Source organism: Leptinotarsa decemlineata, unplaced genomic scaffold (genome assembly GCF_025532065.1).
Source record: "Leptinotarsa decemlineata unplaced genomic scaffold, Ldec_3_MD MMD2_tig00002159_RagTag_RagTag, whole genome shotgun sequence".
NCBI classification, from domain to species: Eukaryota; Metazoa; Arthropoda; class Insecta; order Coleoptera; family Chrysomelidae; genus Leptinotarsa; species Leptinotarsa decemlineata.
Window position 1 is genome coordinate 7,407,672 of NW_027412574.1, and position 12,502 is coordinate 7,420,173.

The window sequence follows — 12,502 nt, forward strand, 5'->3', positions numbered from 1 at the left end:
GAAATTCCAATTAAGAATGTATTAGATATTCATTTGACTGTAAGTCATTCAAATGTATCAATGCAAATTTACGTTTCAAATTTAATTTTCTATTCATGTAATGAGGCCCTGTAGGCATCTTTGAAAAATAAATAAATAAATGTGAATGTACCTTATTATATCGTATTAGATTATTTAATTTTAATGTATTAAGAATTTATTTTGAGTTTGTGAATGTATTGTTCATCTTAGTCATCAAGTTTGATTTCATTAATTTTTGAGTTAAATATCAGTGCCGACTGTTGACCGTTCTCAATTGGATTTTGTACTAGGTGTATTTTGTTGATATTAGTCTAATTCCAGATTGGGTCATTCCTGGCCAAATTTATTTACTGTCCTGCTCGATGAAATAACATCGAGCAGAGAATAACTTTCGTCAGAAATAGCCCAATCTGGAATAGAATTACTGCCAACAAAAACACCTACTATCAGTGGTTGACTTGAAAATGATAATATCTAAAACAGTTGTGATTCTGGTACAAGCAATCGAGAACAGCCATATGTTTATGTTTGAATTCTACGATGCAAATAATGTCAAATTAATTCAAATTATGGTTGGATGCGCCTGTATAATGAAGCAACGACTATATAATTAAATTAATGATAAGAAGAAGAATAATTTGAATTATCTTGAAAATCGATTCGATATCTCAAATTATTATGATTATCGAATTATCGATTATTTTTAATTCGAATGCCCATCACTAATGGTGCAGTCACAGCATAGGTAGCAATATCATAGCGTAGTTAATAATTGTTACATTAATGGAGCGCCTGGGGGTTTTCACCTCGGAGCTCTAATCCGAGGTTTTACGGTTTTGAATGCTCCAGGCACTCCACTACATATGCTGTGACAGTATGCTGTGGTGCAGTGCTCAAATGCGTCTGAGAAGGAAGCAATGATCGTACAGTCGAGAGAGAGAGAGACAGAGAAAGAGGGAGAGAGACAGAAAAAGAGAGAGAGAGAGAAAGAGAGATCGAGTGACGAATGCAGTGATGACAATTTGCGTGTAATTACACGAAATGCGTGTAATTTTTACCCCTTGCGTGTAATATGCGTGTAATGGAATATTGCGTGTAATTTCTGAAGTAGCTCATATTAGAGAGAAATATGAAGAAGAATAATAAAAGTCATGTTCTGAGTTCTGAATTGTTCATTCAAGTGGCACTGACAAATTTGAATCCTCTTGTCTTATTTTCTTATTTATGTTTTTCAATTTTAAGCATTTTCAAGCAGTTATTTTTGTTTTGGTTACTTCTGAAATTTAAAATTTTAACAAAGGAGTGAAAAGTTTGAAATATTATTTAATATATTATTATTGACTAAAATGGACCATTGGTTGAGGAAGGTTAGCATATTTGATCCAAATTGATCCTCCATGTGAATTACATATTCATTTACAGGCTATATCAAACAAACTTGATGATAGATGTGAAATGTCTTCATCAGAATTTTTAGCCAAGTACATCTAGTATTAAGGTTGACGATACTATTGAGTCAGAAGTGAAAAATACGAAGAAAACTAGAAAATATAAATTTTGTGAGTGTTGGTTGCAAGAATCAAATTTGAAAAATTGGTTGACGAAGTCAAAAGATATGGGAAAACAAAGAATGTCAGGCTTTTTGCAAATTATGCCAAGTAAATATTTTACCTCATAAGGCAACCTTGTTGAAACACAGACAATCTACAAAACATAAATTTTTAGAGAAACAAGTTTCCACCTCTTCAGATTTATCAAAGTTATTGAATAATCCATTGTCTGAAAAAACGAGACGAGCAGAAATCAAATTAGCAGGCCTTCTGGCAACTAATAATTTACCATTTTCATTAACAGATGTTTTGACTCCCCTACTTCTGGACATTTTTCCCGATAGCACAATAGCACATGAGATGGCAATGCATCGAACAAAAGCTACACAAGTATTGAAACAGAGTCTGGCTTCTGTCTTTAAAGAAGAATTTTATAATATTCTTAGAAAAAATGGCTCATTTTTCTCCATTATTATGGATGAAAGGACTGACTTTTCAACCAAGAAACAATGTGCCTTTGCTGTTATATATTATGATGAATCAAAGAACAAAGTGCTGTGTAGATTTTTTGATATGGTAGAACAGTGTTCTGAGAGTGCAGAGGATTTATTCAAGTGTTTAAAAAATACCATAACTGATAAGAGAATTCCTTTCACAAATGTTGCTGGCTTTTCCGCAGATACAACCAATTGTATGTTTGGCAAAGAGCTGTCTGTTGCAGCTCTTTTAAAAACAGAACTTCCTAATATCGTAACTATAAAATGTTCATGCCATATGATTCATTTATGTGCTTCTAAGGCATGTATGGAACTTCCTCGATCTGTTGAAGATTTACTAAAGAATATTGGTTCCCATTTCCATAGAAGTGCTCGAAGAACAGAAAAATTTAAAGAATTTCAAGAATTTTTTGGAGTAGAAATCCATAAAATTCTTTCTCCTTCTATTACTAGATGGCTCTCCTTGAAAACTTGAGTTGATAGAGTATTAGAACAGTTCGAACCACTTCATATGTATTTTAGAGAATATGTATTTTCTGATCCTTCCAAAACAACAGAAGATATGCTGAACACAATGAATAATAAATTTACCTTAATATATTTGGAACTGATGTCATATGTTCTTGGACTTAAATGTTTTATTTCAAGGAGAAACACCACTTCTATAGAGACTGAAACCAGAAACAGAAAGGTTGCTGAAAATATTATATTCAAATTTTTTAGATTTATCATATTTTAAAGGTCAAGACGCATTTTCTGTATTGGAAAAAATATATGTTGGAGTGGCTGCTACTGACAGTCTTCAAGTGCTCAAAGAAAATATTAACATAACAGATATGGAACAGTTTTATAAAACATGTTTACAATTTTATGTTCAGATATGTTCGCAGATAAAACAAAGATTTATATTTGATGATGAAATATTTGAAGTTATATCAGAGGTAGAGCCTGCAGTGGCTCAAGCTTTTGATACAAAAACATTAAAATCAATTTTTCAGAGATTTCCTATTCTGAACGACTATGCCGAGATCCAAGATGTTGACAATGAATGGAGACAGCATGCTCTTCTTGATCATTCGAACCTTGGCTTATTAGTGAATCTAACAGCGGAAGAATATTGGAGAAGTTTTCCTTTTAAAAAATTCTGCTGGAACACTACTTTTTCTCAATTTGAAAAAAATTATATATATTTTATTAATTCTTCCATTTTCAAATGCGTCAGTTGAGAGAATATTTTCCCAGTTGACTAATATAAAAACTTTTCATAGAAATAAATTGTCATCAGAACATATTTCTGCTTTTATATTCACCAAACAAGGAATTGAAAATGAAGAAGGTATTGTAAAATTCAACCCATCGAAAAAAATGTTAGGTGCCAAAATTTGGACAAAGAGAGTGGACTAATTTATTATGAGCAAAATGTTATAGTTCTAGTTGATATACAAGTATTTTTTGGACTTTTTTAAATGTATATATTGCCTAGGCTTATTTTTTATAGACTTTATTTATTTTTTCTGAATCGGCTGTGTTTATTTTTAAGGTATATTTTAAGTTGTTTATCATTGATCAGAAGACTTATTTATTTTGTTTAATTAGTATGGTTTAGTTTTTGTTTTACCTGAATATTGTTATTGATCAGAATACTATTATTTATTTTGTTTAATCAGTATGGTTTAGTTTTTGTTTTACCTGAATAGTAATTTATTTTGTAGTTGTATTTATGTAAAACTGATAATAAAGAAAAATAGGTATATATATTTTTTAAATAAATACATACACCTTCATATTCAAGTAGAGCAGTCTCTCTAAGTTCCTGATTTTATTCTGGAAAAATATAAATATAATCCTATAACCAAAAATTTTTATGTCTGGCATTGGAAACTATGGTAGGCTATATTAATGATTCCCAGAGTCACTCAGGGTGCATTATAGCTATTCCCAGTTCTGTCAGCCGTATAATTAGCAGAATCAACTATATATATTTCAATCTGTGGTAATTTACCGTTTAAGACTTACGAAAAAAATTTCCTTGCCTCTACTTTTCAATGTCAAAGAGGGTGTCCAGAGAGGGTGTCCAGAGAGGGTGTAATCATGAACATTTGCGTGCAAAAACGTGTAATTTGACAGTTGGCGGCGTGTAATTTGACCGATGTCTGTTGGCAACACTGACGAATAGTTACCTTGTTATAGTAGTTTGTTAAGCTAGCGCCATTTTGTTTAGTGGATTATCAAATATATCAGTTGTGTGTGATATATTGCTCTTGAATAATAAATAATACAAATTTGTCAAAATGATGACTTCATTTCAACAGCAACGTTTATTGCTGAATGCTGCATCTAAAGTCGTAAGTACATATACAGTAGTTCAATGAACTATGTTCATAGTGCGTACTTTTAGCCATCCCAATCAGTGAATTCAACAAATACCCCCCCTGTTCCTCCAGCAGGATTACCTTCGATGTTGGCCCCGGTCCTACCTCCTGGTATGCCTCCAACCATGGCACCTCATTTAATGCTTCCTCCTGGGATTCCTCCTTTAGGATTACCTTCAGTACCTCCTCCACCTATTCCTCCTATGCCCATGACACCACTACCACCAGAACCGACATCAATGGATTTGTCAGTGGAATCTTCCGAAATACAACCTGAACAGGAAATGGAGCTGGATCCAGAGTCAACTGAAAGCGAACCTCCAGCCCCAGGCACAGAAGAGCCTCCCGCGTTACACGTAGATCCAGTCAGTAAGTTTTAATTCTTTAAGATTTTTTACGAGTGTTCTATTTTGAATAAGAGACGAGATATTAATGTGAGATGTCTTGCTTGAGATGTTCCAGAATGAGATCGCCTGGTAACCTTGTGGACTCTGGCATAGCTGTCACTGACGTTTCTGTAGCCCTACGCTACACGGTAGGAGGCAAACCTAAGTAAATACACGAATGTTTGAGTATGAGTTTATCGGCTAATATGATTTAACAATGTTTGCATATCTGGTTCTTATAAATAGCTGATGGCATTTTTATCAAGATGGGTAAATCCTTGGTGTAATTGCTTATTCAATATTGTTCACTCTATTATTTATATAAACGATAATTCAAAATGATTTATGCTTTTAGAGTTCCTCTATTATGCTAACCACCTAAAAATATTCCATACAGTGTTTAATTTGAATAACTCTTTACTAATGTATGAAAACATCAATAGACTTATGGAATATCATAAAAGTAGTGTGTTCTACCGAAACCTCCATAAGTATCATTACATTTTGCTGAAACAATTTATCAAACTATAATTGCGAACTGGAACACCCTAATTCATACATTTCTAGCAAAGTGAAAGACCTTGTAATATATTTTGATTTAAAATAATTTTTCACAACTCTTTAGCCAACATCACACAAGAAGCAAATGGAATGATCAGATTATTTCTAAAGTTATTAGAAACAGGGATTGATGTGTCATCTTGAATATCTCTCTTGTTGAACATAAATGTGTAGTTCGGTCAAAGTAATTAATGATTTGTATTCTCAAAAGTTTCAGATACAATGTAACAATTAATTGTACATGATATCAATTCTCGTAGTCATTTTTCCAGTATTTATTCAATAATGAAAAATGAAGTTATGAAGTAGGATTAGCTGTGATCATTGCCTCGAGGTGACGTTGCAGAACAAGGGGATAACGAAAATTCAATTTTGAAAAAGTTTTGAAAAAATACGTTAAGAGTAGTCATTAGAACGTGGTACCGATAAAGCTAACCTTCAACGCAATATTATAGGAGTGGTCTATTGAGTTGATTAATCCTGGTAAAAATGTATAAAAAAAAAGTCAAGTATGTTTTTCAGATGTCATAATTATAGTTATCAACCAGTAAGTTTATTGCATAAGCTGAGCTTCACAATAACATAGATATGTTTCATATCACATTAATGTAAACATCATGGTGATGTTTTCAAACAAGAGATACAAGGATATATAATGATAATAAATTGCTTTTATTTTGTTTGGCGGAGTTTAGCATACATATCTTTAAGTCTCTGAACATAACCTAACAGTTTACAAGCTTGGTTCTATACTATGATATTAGGTTAGCTCCAAAGTGAGTGGGTCTATTCGACCCTCCACCGCAACCTGTAAGGATTTATTGTGGCACACCATAATATTAGTCCATTAATTGTATATCCTTCATAATACAAATCAGGAATTGTAAACATTTAAAAGTATTCAAAATACTGCACCAGGGTTTTTATGCATCTTGATTTCTAAGATGAGTAGCAAAACTACATTACTGAATTATGGTTAGATATATTATACCAACAAATTTTGACAACCAGACCCGATTGTAATTTTCTGTAGATTGAATATTTTCAAATTGAGACTGTTTTTAGCGACCTACCTATGGTTACTGAAACTAAGAAAAGTAACTAGAAGATTAAAATTTACATTGTGATGATATAACATAATCTAATATGAGAAACAAGGTTGGAAAATCTAAAAACGGTGATTTTTATGATTTTTGTCTCTCAGCCAGAATAGCAGAATAACTAATGAAACATTTGAAAAATTACCAAAAAAATTAATGATTGAAAAAATTGGTGACATCACAGTGTTATTGAACGAGAATCTTTCGCAACGAACCCATAATGCAATCGAACTGCTGAATATTTCACTGTATTCAGTATTGTCATGTTTACTGTTTTTGCAGTAGGTCTCCTGTTTTGGCAGTTGAGTTACTGTTCTATTTGAGATTTAAAATCTACTGATGACCCAGTTGACCTTCTATAGTAATTGTTTAATGACTGAAAATAGTGTCACCATGTATGTAGTATGTATCTGTCATTTTAATTTTTTTATAAGTCTTCTGTTTTTCTGGCACAAAATCTACTGCTACGTATGCAAATATTATTTCTGTTACTGAGGAACTGTAACAGATTAGAATCGGATTGTAGATTCCCTATAAATGATCCTAGTTGCCATTGGCCTTCATTTAGATATCCAAATTTGTTGTCATTTGCGGGCTAGTGTTGTAGTTGGTTTCAAAGGGTTATATGATTTTACTAAAATTTAATCAAAATTCTGTACTATATTCTCCAATTTTCTCACTTTAGAGAGAGATCATGTCGGTTTTGCCAGTTCAAAATTGAGCCGCATACTGCTCTATTTTTTAAACGATTTTTTTTAGGAAGATTACAGGGGTTTCATAGCTCTTCAGAACCTAATGAAAATCCTTCACTTTTTGGAAAATCTGCTGCTACAGTAGTTTTAATAATTGATAATATTTGTTACTCCAAGTGAACAGTTCTCTGCTTTTTGTTTCAATTAAATACTGTATCAGTCACAGACTGAAAATTAAAGTACTTCTACAAAATCCAAATGTTAATGCCTTTAGGGCCATATTGGTCCCCACTATTGAATAATTAACTGTCCTTCATTTGAATCAAAAATTCAGTTTGAAATCAAAATTATTTTATTTATTTTTGGGATCATTGCGGGGATTGTCCAGAATGGACAAAGTCAAGTATTTCATCACTTGTATTCACCACTAGATACCTAACCTAGTGAAACATTATTATTTTAGGTCATATCAAGAATTAAAAAAAAAAAGGTAACGATTTCAAGAAATCTTGGTAATAGGCATTATTCAATTTACAGAAAATTTCGTAATTGTTGCTATCGAAGATGAGTGTTCAAATAATTTCCAGATTTCGCTCTATCAAGTTAGGTTGAAATTTAGACTCATACTCATTCATGCTATTCGTAAAACATTCCCTTAAGTAAAGGTATCCGGTTGTTTTAGACATCTCTATTTTCTTTTTGTGTTTCCAGATGCTAATAGGTGCAACAATTTGCGATTTTCGGTTTCTAGCAGCTTGAGTTGAACCACCAGATGGATTACGACTTACCAGAACTTCTAAAATGTACTGCATAATAACCTTCTGAAATTTTTTATTTTATTTCATCTTTCTAAATTTGTTTTGTTTGTGTTTCAGAAGTTTTCTGATCATCAACTTGTTGATTAGTTTTATTCATACCTGATCGTCGAGAAATAGATTGCCAAATTTTTATTGTGGAATGTTTATAACATTTAATTACTACATAGATGATTTGGACCTTGGAAACAATTAGGCTATGTAAGCTAGCCACCAGTTTCTTCAATAATTGGGATGAAAGTTCAGGCTTCTATTGCCTAAAGGTATAAACATTCAAATTCTAAAATTATGTTGAATAAAAAAATTGAAACTGGAGGAGAAAAAGATTCAAAGGAAATCTGAAAATCATTATTGTCTTTTCAAACAAATGAAACTAGGTTCATTGATAATTAATTTTGAAAAGTTTAATTTTTTAAACTTCTGAGACTTTACTGCATTCGTTTTCAATGCACGTTTGAACACAACTGAACTCATGATCAGGAGGTGTGTCGATTCGTTATCGGAATCTGCAATTTGGTATTCGTAATGATTAGGTCGTCTCTACCTAGATTACAGTTGTTATTGGATTATTGAAACCCTCTACAATTTTTGTTCACGAAACTGAAACATCCTTATTTTGTTGGAGCTTGCCTTGGAGATGAATGTAGTTTAGTCACCAAATGAAACAGGAATTCAATAACAATATGTGTAAAATACACATTTTAAAATACATTCACCTTGAAAATTTGCGTTGTTCGCTCATAAAATAGAGAGCATTTGCATTTGCAAAAGTAGTGAAATATAATTATTTTTTATGCCATTAGACAATAGAAGCCTGCATTACTGCCAATTAATAAGATATTTTGCCAATATTTTCCAGCGTTTCAACCTGTCTAAGTTTGATTTTGAAATATAACTTCCCCAAACTGTCTTTCTCATCATGAATTATTTGAGAGAATTGATGAAATGCATCGAATTTTTTTTGCTATACATATGATTTATTTTGAAATATATCATTACTATAGACCTATATTTCGGAATCAAAAAATATTTCATCGTGAGCTTTGCATTCAACCACTGGAATTCCAAATGAATACGAATTCTTCATAGAAAGAATTCCACCTGTTACCTTCTGAGATCTAAGAATTGCCAAGTTAAATGTTTTCATTGTGACCCCATGGAACGGTTTCAAAGACCAATGAACTTTCAACCTGAATTTTATTTCATTAAATGATATTTCAGAGTGAAACTATATTGAAAATTTGTTTTTTTATTGAAGAGCTCAAATGAAGAAGCAATAGAGAAGGAAATGCGTTACGGAAATTGAGACATTAAGGACAGTCCTCTGAAAAATGGTTCATTTACCATTTTCACCAAACTTTGGGCATAATATTATTTCAATGTGAGTTTCAAATATTTCAGCCATTTCGTTCTCAAGATATTAGTTTTGGAAATTTTAATAACCAATATAAGAGAAATTGATGTAAACAGCAATTACAAATTCTTTTATAAATAGGAATAAATTATGCACGGTGAAATAATCAATATTACGGTACAGTACAGATATAAAGTCCACACCAGAAGACTGCCACATGAAGAGCCCTATTGATTTGATGCTCAGAAAGCTTATTTTCATAAAATTTGGTGCATTGCCTGTAACTTGAAATGTAAATTTTATCCAAGCTTGAAGTACCCTTATTAGTGATAATTTGCGTATAACTAAGACAAGTAAGACATCAGCATGAACATTTTTCTTAAAATTGTAGATGGTAGGCAGATGAAAATCTCAACTTTCATATAGTGCAAAATCCAAGACTTTTGAGACGATAAACGCAGAAATTTTCTCATGTATGCATTAAAATATATTATTAATATTTTTTCAATCAAGAAAAGATCATCTCAGTTTTCACCTCGTCAGATCCACATGTCATAAAGCCCAGATACATAATATATACTGGTCACTAATCCGAGGCCAGCCAGATCACAAGGTCTTATCCCTTTAGATTTTTTAACAATGTGTTGGGGCTTATATGTTGAAATTTAATAAAACTGGTTCACAAAAACAAAGGTACTGTCTGACTATTTTTTTATTTACTAGAATATGATGTTATTGTAATTGAAAGGGGATATATAGGAGCTAATGGTTTTTGACTATATATCTCTATTAAGAGTTTATTTTGAACTTGATTGCTTTCTTGCTTCCTTTGGAAGTTGACCACTTTTTTATATAGAGATGGAGAAGTAAAAAGCCAAAAACTTTTTCTCAAAAACTAAAGTTTTTATTCTTTGAAATTTGTATTTTCAAGTATTTTCATTAAGGGGTGTTTAGCCAAAATTTTGTAAGTATAACAAGCAAAGGTTTCAATTAGAGGTTTTAGGTTATCAAAAAGTATTAACATTTTTATTTCACATAACTTCAAGATGTTTTGAGTTTATGTTATAGTTATTTTGCATCAATAAAACAAATTCAATCGAATTATTAAATGTGAAAGTTTTTGGCTTTCTACTACTCCATCTTGATACAGATAATGTGGGAATCTTCCAAAGAAAGGAAGGACGTAATCAATTTTAAAAGAAGTAACTGTATACATAGATGTGTAGATCATGCAAAGAAGTAACACAAATCTGGAAAAAAAAACATTTCTGAAACAGTTACTTTCATATAAACATTGAATTACATGAAAGAAAAATTCTTTCGAATGATATCTGATTTAATTTTATAACGAATGTTTGGAATACAAACTGAATAGAAAAAAGTATTTTCCGTATAATTCATTGTTCATATAAAAGTATTTGTTTCGAAAGATTTTTTCTTTCAAGTAAATCAATGTTTATATGAAAGTGGTTGTTTCAGGAAGGTTTTTTCTTCCAGATTTGTGTCTGAAAGTTACTTTTTTGCATGATCTACACATCTATGTATACAGTTACTTCTTTTAAAATTGATTATTTCCTTTCTTTGGAAGATTTTCACATTTTCTGTAACATGATGAAGTAGTAGAAAGCCAAAAACTTTCTTTCCCAAAAATTAGCCACTCCTAAAAATATAACCCTCTCAAGTTAATTATTAAATGTATATGGAAATATAAGGAACAAAAAAAGAACTCTGAATTTGAATAAATTGGAGTAAAAAAGAGTAAAAACTATTAACAGAGGTTTGAATTCATTACAAAAAAGGAAAAAGTTTTCCTGTGTAGAGGACTACAGTTGTGAATCCGAGTATAAAATTGTTAACAGTTCTTAGTGAAAACTTTTAACGTCGAAAAAATGGGTACTTACTTCACTCTTGGATAAAATTATTTTTTTTTATGTTTTTATACTATACCATAAAAAAATGTTGAACTTTTTGACTGACTTAACAGGTGCAGTTTTTGAGAGGTATGGGATGTGCTATTTCCCTAAATTATTGTTGAGTCGGTAAAAGTTGGGAAAATAATAAATTGCCAAAGAACAGAAAAAATGAGAAATATGAAAGCAGCGGATGGAACATCTGCTGCTCATACTGAATATAATACAGTCCGTATTATTTTAGGATTCAAACATTTCCGTTTACGCAAGGAGATGAACAGCAAGTGCAATGACCTATTTCTGCATTTAACTCTTGCTAATCAACTTATATGATTATATCATTAACGTTAAGTTTAATCTTATGTCACATAGTTCAAAACTTCTAGTCTAATCAAAGAGCACAAGACCCATATCGTCTTCAGTCTCTTCAGACTTTTTTTCCTTTTTATTTTCTACCTTCTAAATTTCTTCCTTGTCGGGTTAAGCAGCAGCTACTGCGAAAGCTCCTGCTGAACAGGCATCACCTACTTCAGGCCTAAAGTTGTGTGATCAGTTTCCTAATGTTGACTCCCATCAATGCATTTGCAAAAAAACAGCCAGTAAGGTTCTATGTCAACATTGGCTGTTTTGAGAATATCTGGATATTCACATCAGTTATGGAAATATCTACCAAAATTATGGTTGAGTAGATGCAAGCAAGTTCGGCACGGAAGTAATTTTTTTACACAAGAGTTGAATATTTATTTATGCGATCAGATGATTGGCCATTATTCTTTAGATTGTTTATCATAGTTCTGAGGTGGTGCTTATTAGTGTAGGAGTAATGTGCGTGTTTCAGATTTCAGAGGTGTAATTTTTATTTGTGTGTTAAAATTTTCTGCGAATTGGCTTAGCGTCCTTACCAATGACAACCATTGAAAGTCGAAACATTAACTAGATCTCACCTTTTAACAAGCGATTTCTCGCAGGGTCGAAGATATGCAGTGAAAATGAGAAATACCCAGTTTGAATAGAACGAAAGTTCACATAGCATTTGTTAGAATGAGTAGAATGACTCACAGTAACCAATTACTACCGTCTTGCAAATTCAAAGGAGTACCTACCTACAGGTACTGTAGGTAGGTACTCCTACTACAGTACCTACTTTAAGTTAGAAAATACAAACAAAATTAAAGGTTTTTTTTTACCAAAAACCAATGAAAATTTATCGATTGATAGTGAAATAATTCAGGTGGAGTTTGAAC

General features: G+C 31.7%; 1 protein-coding gene across 3 annotated transcripts in view; it reads left to right on the top strand.

Moving 5' to 3' along the window:
- Nucleotides 1–4,242: 4,242 nt before the first annotated feature.
- The window catches only part of LOC111508385 (Poly(U)-binding-splicing factor hfp), a 36,709-nt gene continuing 28,449 nt past the window's right edge, over nucleotides 4,243–12,502 (top strand). For 2 of the 3 annotated variants that reach the window (XM_023163855.2, XM_023163854.2), the window contains exons 1-2: nucleotides 4,243–4,413; nucleotides 4,467–4,809. In XM_023163855.2, the coding sequence (XP_023019623.2) occupies nucleotides 4,360–4,413; nucleotides 4,467–4,809 (397 nt within the window). In that variant the 5' untranslated portion in view covers nucleotides 4,243–4,359. Of the gene's footprint in view, nucleotides 4,414–4,466; nucleotides 8,196–12,502 lie in introns of those variants that run through there. The other variant, XM_074177183.1, reaches the window with a different exon arrangement.